This window comes from Schistocerca cancellata, chromosome 8 (genome assembly GCF_023864275.1).
Source record: "Schistocerca cancellata isolate TAMUIC-IGC-003103 chromosome 8, iqSchCanc2.1, whole genome shotgun sequence".
In the NCBI taxonomy this organism is placed as follows: Eukaryota; Metazoa; Arthropoda; class Insecta; order Orthoptera; family Acrididae; genus Schistocerca; species Schistocerca cancellata.
This window is the reverse complement of record NC_064633.1, coordinates 282,409,768-282,430,416: the sequence shown is the minus strand read 5'-3', so window position 1 is coordinate 282,430,416 and position 20,649 is coordinate 282,409,768. Positions and strand designations below refer to the sequence as shown.

At 43.6% G+C, this 20,649-nt stretch overlaps 1 protein-coding gene across 1 annotated transcript in view; it reads right to left on the bottom strand.

Annotated features, from left to right (window-relative positions):
* The window catches only part of LOC126094520 (myotubularin-related protein 13), a 223,730-nt gene that overhangs the window by 22,531 nt on the left and 180,550 nt on the right, over positions 1–20,649 (bottom strand). The window contains 1 exon segment of the mRNA XM_049908937.1: positions 17,843–18,024. Within this exon segment, the coding sequence (XP_049764894.1) occupies positions 17,843–18,024 (182 nt within the window).

Here is a 20,649-nt window from a genome sequence, read left to right as displayed (position 1 = left end):
AGAAAAAGTAAACATCCAGAGGCAGAATTTGTCCAGAGGTGGTATGAACTGTAATGTCACACACTTTTCAGGACAGATAGTTTGCTCTAAAGGAGTACACAGACCAGGAATCAAGCAAAAATATGTTATTTTGACCAACTACTGGCCAAAAGCTGTGCTCATACTCCAGTAGTTTTTCTCTTACACCCATTTTCCCACTCTTGCTTGCTGTGGCAAAATATTCCCTACTGTCCTCGCACAACTGCGCCCATGAGACAGAATCGCATGGGGCACAGCACCTCCAACTTCTTGCAGCATGATAAAAATAACTTTCCAGCCAATTTACCATCCAGATAAACAGTTGGCATAATTGTATACGAATGCGTTAAAGCACTGATGTTAGTTGATCTTGATACAACTACCTTGGTACTTCTAATTTACAGGAATCCTTTCACACGCATTTCCTCTTCGAATCCCAATTGGTCAAAGATGAAAACAAATTCCTTACTGAAAAATGGAATAAGTTTGTTTATCTCATCTAGAAATTTTCGGACCGATTCCACAGTTTGCTGTGCATCGTCAAGTTGATGCCGTGTTTGAAATTTCAGTATCTTACGTCTTCCAATATCATAGCACTTTTGAACTTACGCAACCATCCACAGCTTCCACTGAAATTACTGAAATTAATGCCACATGTAGTTTGATGTGCATTTTGTAGCCAGTCACTATCATGCACATCCTGTAAATTGTATCACACATCCTCGAAATGTGCAAACACCAGTATTTATAACCACTGTGCCTTGTCCTCCTTTGAATGCCTGTAGTTTTTTCTACGTATTATATAGCGAAATTGCTGCAGACTTATTTGAAATCTGTTCGTAATTGTTTTTTTACTAAGCTGTAGATTAACTACGTAGCTGTTTCAATATCACTTTCACTTGTTAAACACATATCTTCATGTACACTGTTCACACAGTCTAACGTATATGACACCACACATTCCACTGACTCATCTTGCAGAAACGTTAATATTTTATCTGCCACTTCTTTCTCAATCTGTGGAATTCCTTGGGTTCCTTTCTGTCAACAGTTGTTTAAGATACGGTTATTTTAGATATAATGCAATGTTTGCTTTGTTTATCGTTTCCATTTCTCTGCTTTGTATCAATACCACTAGCACTGTAGTGAGTTACTTGTCTACTAAGCAATTCAACTATTTGCTGTGCTCACCAATGGATACCTCCAGTCCCGTCCCTGTTGCCATCAGCACCCAATACTGTGGTTGCTTGGTAAACAATATGTACCGTGTTAAATGCTGTAAAACTCATTGGTTTTTATGACATCACAGTCAAGGTGCTCCTTGTGAGTGACAAGATGTTTACTCCTCAGCTGTTTTTTCTCTCTTTTTTCTGGGGCAGGGGGGAGAGGGGGGGCGATTTGGGGGGGGTGGAGGGGGCAGCTGTAGCAGGGTTGGATGTGATGCCTCAGGAAATAGGTTTTTGAACTAGGCTGGTGGGGTACTTAAGTCCTGTGAAGGCTGAGGTGAGATTGGTGGTGTATTGCTATAAAGAGTCTGCATCTCAACAAATATGTTTGCCTCTAATGCCGAAACTATATGGGAGGGAAAGTCTGACATGGAAAGGATGGCAACTGTCAAAATGTGCATGATGTTTAGTCAGTAATCAATGTCTTGCACATTATGCTATTTCCACCCTCTGAGCTCTCAGGTTTCCAAATCTAGTTCAGACCAGTCTCCAACAATCACTCTTTCCTTCTCATCCCGTCTGGTAAGACTCCCCTGATCCCCAATTCTCAGCAACTTTTTCAAATTATCCCAATTTTTTAAATCTCGTCAGAGTGTTTGCTCCAACCCTCTTCCCTCCCCTTCAATCATCCTGCCGGAAGAAAGACCAAATGACGCTGAAAGCTTGCAAATTTCAGTACCTTTTTACATGTCCTCTCTTGCTGCCACTTGATGATTAGATTTTTTTACCTGTCCAGATACATGATAAATAAAAGATCTGGGTGTTAGTCATCCAGTTTTTAATGTTTTTTTACTCATGAAACATCTTCCATGGCCTGTAATACATGTATACAAGTTAATGTATACACTAGACATATACATACACAAGAAAGCAAGTAATAACAGTTTTTAAAAAGGGTTTTGGTATTAACAAATGTTGACAGGTTATAGACATGTTGCTTGGTTCTTAAATGTTGGCATTATATCATAAACAGCATAAATAAGATGCAGAAACACAAAAATGTATTCCAAAAACAAGAGGCAAAGATGGGGTAGCATGCTGGTGTGAGGTAGGTCTTTCATCAGCTCTTAGGTATCCCACCGAATGGGCTTACCATTAAAATGAGCATCTTGGGCTGTCACCCATCCTCCCACAAGAACATCTACATCCACATCTGCATCTATACTCTGCAAACCACCATGAGGTGCTTGGCAGAGCATACATCCCGTTGTACCAGTTATTAGGGTTTCTTTCTGTTCCACTCACCATTCAAATATGGGGTGCTGGAAGAATGACTGACTTAATACCTCTGTGCATGCAGTAATTATTATTCTCTTATCCCCACAATCCCTATGTGAGTGATATGTAGAGGATTGGAGTATATTCCTAGAATCATCATTTAAAGCCGGTTCCTGAGACTTTATTAATAGACTTTCTCGGGACAGTTTACGTCTACCTTCATGAGTCTTCCAGTTCAGCTCCTTCAGTATCTCTGTGATACTCTCCCATGGATTAAACAAACCTGTGACCATTTGTGCTGACCTCCTCTGTATATGTTCAATTTCCCCCCATTAGTCCTATTTGGTACAAGTCCCACACACTATAACAATATTCTAGAACAGGTCACAAGAGTGATTTGTAAGCAATCTCCTCTGTAGACTGATTAAACTTCCCCAGTATTCTACCAATAAACCAAAGTCTACCACCTGCTTTACCCACGACTGAACCTATGTGATCATTCCATTTCATATCCCTAAAAAGTGTTACAACCAGGCATTTGTAAGAGTTGGCTGATTCCAACAGTGACTCACTGATATTACAGTCATAGGATACAATATTACGAGAAGAAAAGTTTATCAAGATTTGACTGCATATTTATGCAGCTTCTTTCAGATAGTACTTCATTACAGATAAATGTATGATCTGCAAAAAGCCTAATTTTACTATTAATACAGCCTGCAAGGTCATTACTATACAATATCAACAGTAAGAGCCCCAACACACCTCCCTGGGGCATACCCAAAGTTACTTCTACATTTAACAATGACTCTCCATTCAAGTTAACAGACTGGCCTTCCTACCAGAAAGTCCTCAATCCAGTCACAAATTTCACTTGATACCCCCATATGATCCTACTTTTGACAATAAGTGTACATATAGTACCAAGTCAAATGCTTTTCTGAAATCAAGAAACATTTCACCTACCTGCTTGCCTTGATACATAGCTTCAGTATGTCATGTGATAGAAGCGTGAGTTGGGTTTCACATTATTGATTTTTTTTTTTGAAATCCATGTTGGTTGGCATTTAGAGGGTCGTTGTGTTCAAGGTATCTCTTTATGTTTGAGCTCAGAATAAGTTCTATGATTCAACAACAAATCGATAGCAAGGATACTGGATGTTAGTTTTATGGATCACTTCTAGTGCCCTTCTTATAGACAGGTGTGACCTGTGGCTTTTTCCAAGAACTGGGCCCATCCCCATCCGCACTTCTGGGTTTCCTACAGCTTTCGTTATCTGGATTGGATGGAGAGTTGCCTAATGTAAAATACCCTTGTATGCACCCCAAACACAGTCAGCTACCTGAGTAGCAACCTCTGATGCGCAGTGTACACCTGACCTATTTAGAGGAACCCTACAGTTCTCAATCCTATGGCGCATGCCCAGGAAGTTGCAGCCTAGCTTGTTGTTGTACATTTGAAGTCTCTGGTTCTTTCCTTCCATCAGACTCAGAACCAAAGGGCCATGATCAGTTCTGGGGACAATGCTGCAAATTGTGAGCTTCGTTGAAACTCCATGCACAAGGCTGGTCTTGTCAACTTTGCCAGTCACTGAAATGACCCAAGAATGACCTCGGAGGCCAGACGACATGCATAATTTGTTCCAATGTGTGCCACAATATGCAGTTTGTTGCACCCTGTTCCCTCAATTGTTGCTGGAATAGCCTCTTCAACATGCTGTATGAGGCCCCCAAGCATACACACTGAGTGCACCTACCTTTGCCACGCCACTCACGGTTAAGTGGATGGGTAATGACAGATCCTGTACATTCTTGAGAGGAGACAGGATCCACTGGGAGGATAGTACTAGACATATCTCTGGTATAGTTATCAGAAGTACACGACTCTTGGAAGCTCTTCCAACACACTGATTTGCAGCAGCTGCTGATCATTTAACAGCAGTCAGGGTGAATTCCAGCTGCTTAAGAACATTAACCAACTCATCCTGCATTTGAGAACAGCAGTCACAGTGGGGCTGCATTTTGGCTGGTGCAATATATTACAAGGCACTGAACAAATATCTTTAAAAGATAATCAACAGGCTTAATTTAATCTGTTAGCTGAAAAGTTGCTAATTCCCTTTTCGAACTGAAGCAGATATACAAAAAAAAAAGAGATTTCTATTAAGGCAGTGCAAAAACCTGTGGGAAAAATTACTAGTTTCCTAAAACATTTTTCTGTTAATTATAGCTGTTAGTGAACTCAAAAACACAGTTAATTTATGATAAACGCAGATAATATATGGGGCTACTCCTCTTTAAAGGCAAACTACACTCATGCTCATAAATTAAGGATAATGCTGATACATGGTGAAACAACAGTCTGGTGGACGGTTTGCAGGTTTAAATCACCTTGGGGTATGACCATGTGGTGCATTTGACCTGTAGTCGTCACACGATGGCACTGACAGCAGTCCACATATGCAGAGGTGTGTTGGTGCATGTCAGAGTACGGTGCAGCGAGTAAGTGTGTAGATGTTTTCAGATGTGCTAATGGTGACTGTGTGATCAAAAAGGCTCAAAGAAAACATATTGATGACATTATGAGGGGTAAAATGCTCGGGCGACTGGAAGCTGGTCAAACACAGCAGGTCGTAGCACGGGACTTCCATGTGCCACAAAGTGTGATCTCAAAATTATGGCAACGATTCCAGCAGTCAGGAAACATGTCCAAGCGCTACAGTATGGGACGTCCACAGTGTACAACACCACAAGAAGACTGATATCTCTCCATCAGCGACCGCAGATGGCCACGGAGTACTGCAGGTAGCCTTGCTCGGGATCTTACTGCAGCCACTGGAACGGTTGTCTCCAGACACACAGTCTACAGACAACTGAACAGACATGGATTATTTGCCCGAAGACCTACAAGGTGCATTCCACTGACCCCTGGTCACAGGAGAGCCTGTAAAGTCTGGTGTCAAGAATACAGTACACGGTCATTGAAACAGTGGTCTCAGGTTATGTTCACGGACGAGTCCAGGTATAGTCTGAACAGTGGTTTTCACCGTGTTTTCATCTGGTGTGAACCAGGAACCAGATACCAACCCCTTAATGTCCTTGAAAGGGAGGGACCTGTATGGAGGTCGTGGTTTGATGGTGTGGGGTGGGATCATGATTGGTGCACGTACACCCCTGCATATCTTTGACAGAGGAACTGTAACAGGTCGGTTTATCAGGACATCATTTTGCACCAGTAAGTCCCACCTTCCTCCTGATGGATGCTAACGCATGGCCCCACCGAGCTGCCATCGTGGAGGAGTACCTTGAAACAGAAAGTATCAGGTGAATATAGTGGTCTGCCTGTTCTCCAGATCTAAACCTCATCAAGCACATCTGGGATGCTCTTGGTCAACGTATCGCTGAAGTCTTCAAACCCCTATGACACTTCAGGAGCTCCGACAGGCACTGGTGCAAGAATGGGAGGCTATACCCCAGCAGCTGCTCGACCACCTGATCCAGAGTATGCCAACCTGTTCTGCGGCCTGTGTGTGTGTGTGTGTGTGTGTGTGTGTGTGTGTGCGCGCGCGCGCATGGTCATCATATTCCATATTGATGTTGGCGTACATGCGCAGGAAACAGTGGCATTTTGTAGCACATGTGTTTCGAGACAGTTTTCTCAACTTATCACCAATACTGTGGACTTACAGATCTGTGTCGTGTGTGTTCCCTATGTGCCTATGCTATTAGCAACAGTTTTGTGCACTGCCACGTTGTGTGGCACCACATTCTGCAATTATCCTCAATTTATGAGCATGAGTGCAGATGTAACACAATATGTTAATTGGAAAATCTGCTACAGTTACTAAATCACAAATGCCAATTTGCTACAAATTGCTTGTAGATTATGCAAAGGACAATGGTAGGTTCCAAAAATTCTCAAGAAAGCACATTTATTTGTGTAGATACACAATGAAATTCGAGGGTGATATATTCTTTGGCTGAAACGTAATCCAGAATGCTGATTTGCTACCAAATAAATTACATATCCAAAACACACACACACTGGTAACTTACAAAAATATAGCTTTGTAAGCATCCTAGAATTCTCAAACTAAAATATTTCTCATGAAACTGTAAAGTGAAATGAGAGAACAATTGTTTTGAACAAAGATACACCTACTGTTCTGAAAATATTTTTAAAGAGCACATTTTAGTACTGATGATGACAGGATTAGTTTATCGCAACACTCGTGACTGTTCAAAATTTCACAATATATCACAATACAAACGGATATTGATACAATCAATTAAAGATTACACAGAAGTGACATGAGCAGAAAAATATGAGAATCTAGAACTTTAAAATCGGCACCCGATCTTGTACACGCAGTCTCACATAAGGGAAAATTCCTAAGTCAGCTGTTACAAATAAACAAACATGCGTATTGCATGGATTTTTCACTTAGCTGATTTTATGCACACTTCTACACTGGTGCACCAAGGAGGAATACTGCAATGTAAGTTTATCGTAATCAAAATCGCTAAACAGTGCAACACCAACAAAGCTCGTCTTCTGCATGTTACAGCTAACAATGTCCTCATCTTTTCCCATTCCATCATTCCCTCACCCATCTGGTCCTTCGTAATCATACAATCCTATTTAAAACTATATCTGATGACTGCTACACCTTTTACAAAATTCTTTTATTCTTTGACCACAGCTTTCTTAATTCTATTATTGCAATTGAGACTCTTGGCCTTCAGAGTTTGGAACAGCAATCCCAGCACCATCTGAAGAAGCTGCCCCACCTATTGCTGCCATATGTCCACATGGGTTTACAATAACCAGGGAAGGATCTTCTTTCCTTTACCTGTTGTAGAGGGAACATTTCTTTGTCACACATCCCACTGACAACAGGCAACCAAAACCCAACATAGAGCCTTGTGTGAAACAATTTCAATCTCTCTTCAACCCTGATCTTCTTCTCCTTCCACCTAGTCATTGCCTGGTTTTCTTTCAGGAACTCCTCACTTCTAACATGGCTGATCTTCCTTTTCTAAATCCCTCCCCACTGAGTCTAAAGTCATGGCCGTAACCAGAAAACTAATCCAGATCTCATCATTCTCCCCACAGACAAGGCTCCACTACAATGGTCCAGACCCATAGATACTATGTAACTGGCGGTCTCTGCCAACTTCCCAATACCTAGCATACAAACCCTGTGACCATTATCCCATACCAGAAGTCCAACAGGACCTCAAGCAGCTCCTCAGAGCCTTAGGTCCAGCCGAAAACTTGACATCTGAATCCAGCTCCCTCCTCACACCAGCAATCCCCCCCCCCAACCACACTCCTAACATTTTTCTACTCCCCAAATTACGCAAACCCAGGCCAATAAGTCCTCCCACTGGTTGTTCCAGTATGGTTGGGTACAATGCTGCCACTGAAAGAGCCTCTGTCTTTGTTGACCAACAGCTATAGACCATTGTCTTTAATCTCCCATACAACATTCAAGAAACAATTCCCTCACTGCCTTTCACTGTTCCTGTCCTGTTGCCATCACATTTCTTGTTGATCATTGAGGATGTGATCCCTTTCCTAATGTCCTCCTGATATCAAACCTAGCACCTCTTTCCTTATCCTCCTTGCCAACCACATCCACACCCACAATTTTTTCACTTTCGAAAGCCACATCAAATCTGTTGTCCTCCCATGGGTACTTGTATCGCACCTTCTTATGCCAAATTATTTATGGGCCATCTAGAGGAATCCTTCCGCTCCACTCAAAATCTGAGACTCCTTGTCTGGTTCAGATTCATTGACAGCATTTTCATGATCTAAACTCATGAAAGGACAACTTGTGCTCCTTCCTCCATAAACTTACCACCTATTCTCAAATCAGCTTCACCTGGTCCTTCTCAAGTCAATGAACCACCTTCCTAGATGTTGATCTCCACCTCTCATATGGCTCCATAAATGTGTCCCTTCATATCAAGCACAACCAACCACTAATAGTACCTCCATCTCCACTTTGACAGCTGTCACCCATTCCATGTCAAAAAGTCTCTTCCACATTGCCTCACAAGCTGTGGACACCTCATCTGTAATGGAAAGCAGGAGTTGTCGAAATATACTGATAACCTTACCAGAACCATGACAGAAAATATCCTATCTAGCTTGTCCATGAATAGGTCTCCCATGGCATCTCCTCCTCTGACACCAATAAATTTGTTAACCAGCTACCGACTAGCAATCCTCTAATCACTCAGTATCACCCTGATCTTGAAAGGTTCAACTATACCCTTCATCAGAGCTTCAACTACATCTCATTATGCACTGAGAAGAGAGATATCACACCAAAATCACCCAAAGTAGTGTTCTGTCACTCACCCAACCAACAGAATATCCTTGTTCATACCTACCGTATTTACCCGAATCTAAGCCGCACTCTAATCTAAGCCGCACCTGAAAAATGAGACTTGAAATCAAGGGAAAAAAAATTTCCTGAATCTAAGCCGCACCTGAAATTTGAGACTCTAAATTCAAGGGGGAGAAATGTTTTAGACCGCACCTCCAAACCGAAACAAAGTTGGCCCATTGTAATATGAGACAATTTCGGTCGAATGAATGCTGATACAGCTACAGTAGTTTGGTGCGTGTGGTAAACTTAGCAGTTAAGCTTTACCACGTAGTCATTGCTATGTGTCAGGCGCTCTGTTCGTATTTATACTAGAGAGCCTTTTTCACGTGCTTCGTCTGGTTTGAATTGATTGCTTATTTTTCTTTGATCTAATAAGTGCCGTTATCTTTGTTATAGGTGTTTCTGTCACTCTACGCCCAAATTGCTTATTGTACTGTGCCATGCATTGTTTGTCGCATTCTGATAATGCATGTTTACGGCCTGTCGCCGCTCGTGGCACGGCTTGCTTTTGTGCATGCTACTGCCACTTAAAAAAAAAAAAAAGGAGAGGAATCGCATCATTAGTGAAACAATGGCAAGATACTGCTATTTGTTGTTACTTACACTGCCACTTTCTTTGATAATGATCAACAAGGACCAAATAATAGACTGCGTATGATAGATGTTCTGAACGAAAGTTTAGCGAAAATTTTTGCAGACGCCTCTTTATTACATTACATTCTGCACATAAATTAGAGTCATCTTAGGTTTAAAAATCTAGTCAGTTGCCGTGCTTCATTTCTGACTGTATCACTATTCAGCATAGGAATAATACGAATATAAACATGACATGATATGTATATTCTTCCGCGTTTGCTGTTGTCTCACTCTAGTTTCATAGTTTATTAGGAAGACAGGATTTAAATGAGATAGCAGGAAACACGTAGGAATACATGGCAAAATGTTTACATTCGTATTATTCATATGGCGAAGAGAATACTGCATGTGATTCACAATTCATAAAAGTTCCTATTAGCAACCATCTCTTGTCACAGGTATGAAAAAATTCAGAACGTGGGGTTGTCCATATTGACAAACATCCCCAACAGTCTTGCCAGTCGGATTTTCGTAGTACATTGAAAGGCTGCTACATTCGAAGATGAACAATACGGAATTTGTATTTACTTCGTTGGATAATGTATGAAAATGCAGTGGTCGAAACTCGGGGCAGAGAAAAAAGCTCGTCTTCCACCTTTTTTTTTTTAATTTGTTTACTGTCGCAGAGGTTTTGGCACCAGTATTTATCTTTGTGCCTGCAAAGCATGCCTGTGTAGCGCTACAAATATTCGACGGTAGAAGTTAGTTGTGGTGGCACCTGCCAACATTTTTCAGAACTTCCGCTTACTTTGCACTCGATTCTAAGCCGCAGGCGGTTTTTTGGATTACAAAAACCAGAAAAAAGTGCGGCTTAGATTCGAGTAAATACGGTACTCCAATCTTACTCACAATCCTGCACTCCACATCCATGGTTGACAGATGTGCAAGACCTGTCTCACACATCCACCCATGACCTCCTAGAACAGTGCAGTCACAGGCATGCTCTATCCAATAAAAGGCAGGCCATCTTGTATCAGCTATAAGGCAATTACTATACAGCATTCTGTGTGGGCATGACAATGGCAGAGGTCTTTTCTGTAAGTGGACCAAACTGGACTATCTACTTGCCGATCATGCTGCACATCACAACATTAATTGCTTCAATGACTGCTTCATTGTGTAGACCATTTAGATTCTCCATCACAAGTTTCTTTGAACTATGCAGATGGGAACTGTCTCTCAATCACATCTGCACTCTCTCAGTTCTCCTGGTCTAAACCTCCGCTAACCTGTTTCCCGTGTGTGTGTGTGTGTGTGTGTGTGTGTGTGTGTGTGTGTGTGTGTGTGTGTGTCGTCCTCCCCCATTATTCCAGCCCTCTCTCTTACTCCCTTACTTTCCCCCCCAAACTGCTAGTTCATTGATCCCTTGTTCCGAATAAAACAATGCCACAAGTGTGAGAAGAAAACAAACAAAACTTACAACACAAAACAAAAGAAAGAAAAAAACCACAAGAATGACAGAAAGGCAACAAACACTTAAATGGACAAACGGGGACAATAAAACCACAGAGATACAAGAAACAGGGAGAAGATATTAAAACAAGAAAGCAGGTTACCATGGCTGGCTGACCATAAGAATAAAAAGAAGCCAGTCAGCCACTCTGCAACACATTAAAACCTCCACCCTGAAAGCTCTAGGGTGGAGGACACACAGGGAAAAGGACATGTGCCAAAACTTAGATCAAATGATAAAACCCACCCTCACAAATAAAATGTAAAACTAAATCAGCCCGATGAGGTGTTGTCAGATAAAATTAGTGGCAACGAGTCTGGTAACCTAAGATTTCGTTGCAGGGCAGTCAAAGTAGGACAGCGTACCAGAATATGGGCCACTGTCAACCGGACACCGCACCGACAATGAGGCGGGTCTTCACAGCGAAGCAGGTAGCTGTGAGACGCCCAAGCGATGCCAATGAGGAGCCAACAGAGAAGCACAGAATCCCTGCGAGAGGCCTGACTGGAGGACTTCCACACATTCGTGGTCTCCTTAACTGCATGCAGTTTGTTGTGGATACTGAGATCATGCCATTCTGTCTCCCAAAGCTGAAAAACCTTGCAGTGTAATAATGATTGCACATCAGTTACAGGGATGCCGGTCTCCAGAAGCAGTTTCCGTGTAGCCTATTTCACCAGCCAGTCAGCAAGTTCATTTCCTTGGATTCTGACATGGCCTGGGATCCACACAACCACCACAGAACGACCGGACAGTTCCAGGGCACACAGGGACTCCTGGATGGTCACTACCAAAGGATGGTGAGGGTAGGACTGGGCAATAGCTTGTAGGCTGCTCAAGGAGTCAGTACACAAGAGAAATGAGTCGGCAGAGCATGAGCAGATGTGCTCAAGAGCACGAGATATGGCCACCACCTCTGCAGTGAAAATACTGCAGCCATCTGGCAAGGGGTACTGTTCAATATGTCCTCCATGAACATAAAAGCCAAAATGACCATCAGCCACCGAGCCAGTGGTGTAAACTACTTCATGGCACCAGTACATGTTGAGAATCGAGAGGAAGTGACAGCGGAGAGCCGCAGGGTTAACGGAGTCCTTAGGGCCATGTAAAAGGTCCAGACGAAGCTTAAGCCAACGTTTACACCATGGAGGTGCACATGAATGGACCTTGAGGAGAGGTGGTAAAGGGAAGGACTCCAGTTCAAAGAGAAAGTATCAGACGCGATCAGCAATTGTGAGCCCTGACCTGGGCGACAGATCCAGGAGATGAATCGCCATGGGTGGGGAAAAGGAGACAGTAATTCGGATGCACAGGAGAACTATGAATGTGTACAACATAAATGACGAGCAGTTGTGCATGTCTGATCTGCAATGGAGGGACTCCAGTCTCCACCAGGACACTGGCACTGGACTCATTCTAAAAGCTCCCATCGCTAGGCAAACGCCACGGTGGTGCACTGGGTTGAGTAAACGCAACGCTGAGGGCAGCGCCGAACCATATATCAGGCTCCCAGTGTCAAGGCGGGATTGAACAAGGGCTCTGTAGAGCTGCAGCAGCGTAGAGAAATCTGCACCCCACTTGGTGCTGCTCAGGCAGTGGAGGGATTGAGGTGCTGCCAGCACTTCCACTTAAGCTGATGAAGGTAAGGTAACCAAGTCAATCAGGTGTCAAAAACCAATCCTAAGAATCAGTATGTCTCCACTACAGTGAGTGGATCGTCATTAAGGTAAAGTTCTGGTTCTGGATGAATGGTACGACACCGACAGAAGTGCTTGACACAAGACTACGCGGCTGAAAACTGGAAGCCGTGGGCTAGAGCCCATGACTGCACCTTGTGAATGGCTCCCAGTAAGTGCCGCTTGGCAGCACCAGTACTGGAGGAGCAATACAAAATGCAGAAGTCATCTGCATAAAGTTCTGGTTCTGGATGAATGGTACGACATCGACAGAAGTGCTTGACACAAGACTACGCGGCTGCTGCTAGATTGTTAATAGCCACTAAAAATAGACACACAATACGGAGCCCTGTGGAATGCCATTCCCCTGAATACAGGGGAACTATGGAAGGCAAGAAGGTGGACACACAAAGTACAGAGCGACAGGAAGTTTTGGATAAAAAAAAATCGGGAGTGCGCCCCGGAGACCCCACTCATACAATGTGGCGAGGTTATGATGTCGCCAGGTAGTGTCGTACGCTTTACGTAAGTCAAAAAAGCCGGCAACCATGTGTTGGCATCTGCAAAAGGCTGTTTGGATGGCAGACTCAAGGGAAGTGGAAGCTGCCCCGACATGGAGCCAATAGGCCACGTGGCTCCAGGACCCAACCCAACCGCCGACAGACCACACATTCTAGCAGCTTACAAAGGACATTGGTGAGGCTGATGGGTCGATAGCTATCCACATTAAGTAGGTTCTTACCGGGTTTAAGTACCGGGATGACGATGCTCTCCCACCACTGCGATGGAAAATGCCATCGCACCAGATCTGGTTGAAGATGATGAGGAGATGTCGCTTGTAGACAGACAAAAGATGTTTAATCATCTGACTGTGGATACGATTGGGCCGAGGAGCAGTGTCAGGGCAATGTGCAAGGGCGCTGAGGAGCTCCCACTCTGTAAATGGGGCATTAAAGGGTTCACTGTGGCGTGTAGTTAACGAGAGGACTTTCCTTTCCATCCGCCGTTTGAGGGTGCAAAAGGCTAGAGAGAGTGTGTGTGTGTGTGTGTGTGTGTGTGTGTGTGTGTGTGTGTGTGTGTGTGGGGGGGGGGGGGGGGGGGGTAGTTCTCCAATGCATAGGCTCGAGCATAGTGCTCAGTGAAGTGCTTGGCAATCACGTTTGCATTGGTACATAACATGCCCTTCATGTTAACGTCAGGGACACCTTCTGGGGTCTGGTACCCAAAAAGACTTCTGATCTTTGCCTAGACTTGGGAAGGTGATGTACAGCATGGTCGACACGTACCGCTCCCAACACTACAGTTTCCGTCGTTTTATAAGCTGCCAAATGCGGGCACAGAGCCGTTTAAAGGCTATTAGGTGCTCTAGGGAAGGGTGCCACTTAAATCGCTGTAGAGCTCACCAACACACTAATTGCCTGAGCGACTACCAGCGACCACCAAGGGACTGTCTTTAGCCAGGGGCACCCTAAAGAAAGAGGGATCGCATTTTTCGCCGCAGAAACAATCATTGTAGTGACCTGCTGAACCACAACATCGATGGAACCATGTGAGGGAAATTCAATGGTGACAGCAGAGGTGAAGGCTACCCAGTCTGCCTTGTTTGAAACCCATCTGGGTAGGCATCCGTGGTCATGATGCCGGGGTAGTGACAGGAAGACGGGGAAATGGTCACTACCACACAGGTCGTCATGAGCTCTCCAGTGGATACAAGGGAGAAGGCCAGGAGTGCAGGCTGAGAGATCAATGGCCGAATATGTGTCCTGTACCACACTGAAATGTGTGGGGGCACCTGTATTTAAGAGGCAGAGATCGAGGTGGGACAGTAAATTTTCGACATCTCTACCTCAACCAGTACGCACAGTGCCACCCAAATGGGGTTATAGGCATTAAAATCTCCGAAAAGTAGGGAAGGTTTAGGGAGCTGATCAATCAGTGCAGCCAATACGGTTCAGGGGTACTGCAGACAGTTATTTCCTGCGTTGTCCGTATCCTGATAGCCACAGATTCAAGAGGACTTTGAAGGGACACAGGTTCACTACGTACTGAGTTCAGGACATAGACGCAAACTCCATCTGACACACTATTATATTCACTACGGTTCTTGTGATACCTCCTGTAGTCACGAAGGGCGGCGGTCCGCATTTCCGGGAACCAGGTTTCCTGGAGGGCAATGCAGAAAGCAGGTGTAAAGCTTAACAGTTGCCATAGCTCAGCCAGGTGATGGAAAAAACCACCGTAATTCCACTGGAGGATGAGCTGAGGTCACCTGCTGCCACCAGTCGAGTACCTGTGCGATCAACATCTATTTTGTCTGAGGGCCCAGCGAGATCTAGGTCCTCAGCAGATGTCAGAATCTGCCATTTCATCCTCAGATGCAGAGCTTGTAGGTAGCGGTGGTGTGGGTGCCACCACAGTGGCTTGGGTTTTGGGGGTCTTTTTCTTTTTTGGTTTTCCTCACTGCCCCTTACGTTTGTCCGGCTGGGAGGGCTTCACTGATTCAGTCTCACGGAGTGAGGAGGACCGTGAAGTCCAACGACCAGCTACCTTCGGTTGTTTCAGCCACTGGCAGGTGTCAGCTTTACCACTGGTAGAACCTGGGAAGGGAGTGGCCCAAGGGACCCCTTCCTAGTGAGAGGAGTCGAAGAAGACGTACGCTTCTCCGGCTGAGAAGTGGGGACTGACGTCCCCAATGGTTGGGGGAGAGGGGTGTTGCTCCTGAAGTAGGTGGTGCAGGAACAACAGGGAGGGATGTGCCCCCCCACCATCAAGGGGGCAGATGGAGTCTAGCAGCTCTGAGAGCCAACTGTATGCAGCGGAATGGAATACGGTAGAACCGGTGTCGCAGTGGCAATGTAGGTTGATGTCATACATGCAGGATGCAGTCTCTCATATTTCCTCCTAGCCTCAGTGTAGGTCAGTTGATCCAGGGTCTTGTATTCCGTTATTTTCATTTCTTTCTGGAGAATCCTGCAGTCTGGCGAGCAAGGCAAATGGTGCTCTCCACAGATGGGAGGCGGGGCACATGGCGTATTGGGATGTGATGGATGTCCACAATCCCGACAGATGTCTCTGGAAGTACAGCAGGGAGACACATGGCCAAACTTTAAGCACCGCATTGAGGGACAGATATATGGCTTCACATCACAATGATAGACCATCACCTTGACCTCGGGTAATGTGTCACTCTTGAAGGCCAAAATGAAGGCACTAGGTGGCAACTTGATTATCCCTCAGACCCCAGAGGGACGCGCCGGACAAAATGACCACCTCACCGCTCTAAATTGGAGTGCAGCTCATCGTCAGACTGCAAAAGAAGATCCCTGTGAAATATGATACCCTTGACCATATTTAAGGTCTTATGGGGTGTGATGGTAACAGAAACATTCCCCCAGGTTGTCACAAAAAGAGTAGTGCAGAGGATTCCATTTTTATCAAGACTGACCCTGACCACATTTTGGACAAGCCCATCACCTCCCCAAACTTGTCCTCTAACTGCTCCATAAAAACTGAGCTCCAGGACGTGAAACATTCCCCAACAACTCTCGTACATACGAAGGTACCGAGGCGAATAACCTTCACTACCATTCTTAGTCTGGCATTCCTCCATGGAGTGGCCTGGGAGGGGTAACGATTTGGGGTCGTATTTCTTAGCACTGAAGGTAGAACTCGACAGCTTAGAAGGTAGAACTCGACTGCTTGCTGGACCACCAGCAAGGGACGATGTACTACACTTCATCGTGTGTCATCTGCCTGATACCACCCACTCCAACCAGGGGCCCTCCCCAAGGGCACCACCCAGCCACAGTAAAGGCCACCTGGCAGGATGGCCATTGCCAGGAGTCCTGATGCCCCACAGGGACGGGCATCTACTCCTTGGCATACGTGGGGAGTTAACGGCGCAGGCATCAGCAGAGTGATCCCTTTGTTGGTTAGGGGGGGCTGCAACCAACAGGGTACATGGCGGCCCAACCACAACAGACTGGCTACCATGTTGGATATCAGGTGCAACCAAGTAAACAAGACCATTACCACTGTTAGTGAAGAAAACGATACTGCACAGATTGATGGAAAAATACGCACCCAGGAGGGTGACCTCACCCAACAGTTGGAGAATGAGCAAAAGTGCATATCCATGTCGATGAAGGATGTGAGAGGTCTGAGCACATGATGGACAACAATGCACCGTGTAAGGCGCCCTTCCCCAATTGGCTCGCTCTTTGGGAAAATTTTGAAAAATGGAGGTCAAACCCTACAGGAGACCATCAACATAAATGCTGAAACAAGTGAGACTCCTTTCACCTCTTACGACAGGCAAGAATGTCTCGGGCCTATTATTACCCCCTGACCCGCAGGGGGTTTCCAGACTGGGAATGGTGCCATTCTCCAATACAACAGATATTCAGTGATAACAGCAAGGAACTAGCATGTAGGAGCAAATCTTACACACTGCATGTACATGCATACCTAACCTAGAGCCGTGACACACAGCAACAGGGACCTTATTGTCTCAGCAATGCTCTATGAATTCTTTTGTCATGGGCTTGTTGCTCCTTTTTGTCAGCATTGTTATTAAAATAGCACAGATCACTAACCTGTTTCCTATAATGACACAATATTTCAAACTTCTTTTTTAAAAAAATGCTTATTTAAAAATTAACAAGTTTAGCACTTCTGCTATGGCTAATTGATTATTTTTACTCTGTTATTAGTAAAAAATAAGAACCACCATTTATAACTGAGACCAAACAAATACTAAAATTACCACTATTTCGGAACTAAAATATCATCATTAGTTTTAACTGTTTGGTTTCTCCCATGCCTATACACCGCCATCCCCACCTTGCCTCATGCATCACCTCTCCCACTTCCATCAATCCAGGTAAACTGTGTGTGTGTGTGTGTGTGTGTATGTGTGTGTGTGTGTGTGTGTGTGTGCGCGCACGCGCGCGTTCGCGCAAGAGCTCAAAAGCTACAGTTAATTGTTTTATATTGTGTATTCCTGTGCACCATACACCAGTCTCCTGTAAGTGGTCACCTTTCCTCCCCCCCATCCATGAACTTCCATTGTTATTACATTATTCTTTCGGATATGTTCTACAGATTCAATCACCAAGGAGGAAATTCAGGCATGAGGAAGTAGTCAAGTTAAGGAAGAACTCATAAAATTGGAACCTACTATTGAAAAAGTAAGTTCTAGATGCTACTTACCCCATAGTGACAACTTTACGAGCTGATTTGTTGATAATTCCATCAGCAGCTTCAGCCTCCTCCTCTTGCTGAGAGTCAAGCTGAATAACCTCCAAATCATAACTTGGACCATGAGAAAGCTGTTCTCCAAGATAATATTGCCATACTTCTAGACATGGCAAGAAGGATTGGGGCCGCAGAACCTAATGATGTAAGATATCGTAAGTAGATATTCCATCAGAAAATAATTATTTGCTTTGTCCTGCACTTGCAATTTGTTTTATCTAATGACAACTAGTTTCGGTTCCAAGTAACATCATCAGGCAATTGCACAATCCTAAAATCACAGCACATAATGAAAATATTCTTCAAGAATTATTTACAAAATACTTTTCCTATGATAGATAATGTGTGGTATGAAGTGCAATTTTAAAATATAAGCACCCCTTTACCCTACTGCACAGTTGTCAAGCTCACTTATCCAAACAGATATGTCATATTTTAAAAGTAAGGTCACTGATGTAATCCAAATAGGTACGAACTGTGGCCAGAAGTAGTACGAGTAACCTCAACATGCAGAGGTTTTTTTTTCCATTAAAAAAGAGGAACAATGAAGAAGACAGTTAAAAATAAGTACATATTGCATACCTTTTACTTGACTTTCTAATAACATATAATCTGAGGGCAGTATCATAAATCTAGGAATGAATTTTTCTAGTTTTTGAAGGTACTAAATCTTGATGGCACAAAAAGTGCCACATCATTAAGAACTAAATAAAAACAGACCATGTTGTAAAAGTAGATAAAAAGCCTTTAATATGTGGCACTATGAAAAAACTATCTGTTCTACAAGTAGATGATCTACCAACGGGGCTTCACCAGAGATTACATGTTTATGAAATAATTTTTAATGCTCCATACCTCAACTGGTGAAAACAGAACCTAACAGGATCCCTTTGTTTTCTCTCTGTTAAGACACCCCCCCCCCCCTTTTTTTTTCAGGATACCGCAAAAATTGGCAGGGCGACAAAAATCTATTCTAGGTGTTGTGGGCAAAATGTTTTACAGAAAGAACCTCATTTCAGGACACAATTTTAGGAAGGGGTAGCATAGCAGTACCATGTTGAAGTTTATGTGAAATACTAAAGTCTACAGTCCCTTGGTGGTGTAAGTAATTTAAGCTTGTAAGTCAACACAATCAAAGGGTACCGCCATAAACGTCACATATTTTGATACTCTCAAACACACTCATCAAGAACTATCGATGAACTATCTACATGCGTGTTGGGCCTGGTGGTCTACGAGGCAAAGCACATGCCTGAAAACAGAGGTCGCAGAATCAAATCTCAGTTGGGCCATGGACTTTTTCAGTCTCATCAGCCTTCAAATCCTGATGATGTGAGAATTCTCCAGGTACAACATACAGTTTGGATTCCATGTTAAACTGTAGGTCCCCTTTCCCCAGTTGGATAACTGAGGTAAGTTAGGGGCAATGAAGTTGCCAAAGTGGACTTCAATTGGAAAACTTGTACAAGCATTGAGCCACATCATCATCATCATCATCATCATCATCATCATCATCATCATCATCATCATCTACATACATAATTAAGTTTGTGCGGAACCCTTAGAGTGAGAGTCCTACTCACACTTGTCTTTTTTTATCGTTTCAGTGACTTTTTACTAATATTTACTGGCACAACATGTTTTGGCAGCATGATGCATCACTAGGAGCTTTACTGTTACATGTACAGTAATCTGAAGTGTGGTTACGATCATCTGCTGAGTGTGGAAGTTGGATTATGTATAAAAATATAACCCTCTGCAGAAAGACTGTTCTGTTGTAGCCTGCTGCTCTCCCCTCTGGTGGTCAAAATTTTAATCTGTAGTGTTGTCAGGCACAGATCGCACAGCTATGAATGTCCACGAAAAACTGAAATTAATAGTCTGGCGATTTTGTAATCATTGAATTGGGTGGGGAAAAGGCAGACAATGTCCAGAAACACAGTTCACTAGTGGGAACATGCTGCTGCCTTTCAACAAGGCAGTCATTTTTGAAACATTAATACAACCAAACAAAGAAAAGGCAATTTCAGAAGAAAAAGGTGTGTGACTTCCTATGTACCCACATGTTTAGTCTTACGTTGATACTACATCAGAACATTTTATGATTTGAACGATGGCAGTAGCCCAAACCAGTCATAGTGAAATGTAAAAATTTATGTGATCAAGACAGACCTGTATAATAAAGTGCCAGAAATATGATCATGGACTCATTTTCACACTTTATGTCTTCAATTGATAAAGGTGTTCAAGTTTTTGCAAAAGCAAACATTTCAGTCAAAGAGTTCCTAATCAGCATTCCTTTTAACAGTCAATTTCAAAGTAGTAAGGCTTTGTTTGTCTTCTCTCATGGAGCATCACAACCTTTTCATTTGTGCATCTAATACACACACACACACACACACACACATACACACACACACACACACACACACACACACACACACACACACACTCTTCTACATTCATGTCACACAAGCAAGCACACCTCACACAACTGCCATCTCTGTGCATAAGTTGTGCTTGCTTGTCGTGAATGAATCTTGACAAAGACTTTGGATGAAAGCTAATGTTTAAGTATTTTTTCGGTGTGCGTGTCTGTGACTAAGTGTCATCTTGACAGTAAGTAAGAATCAATCTTTTCCTTATATAATTGATATTTCAAACTGGAGCTTCCATTGTTCACAGATTGTGTTTTCATTGTCTATGGTACCTCAGCAACCAAGACAAGTTTATTTTAGGATTGTAGAGTATCTGGAATGGAA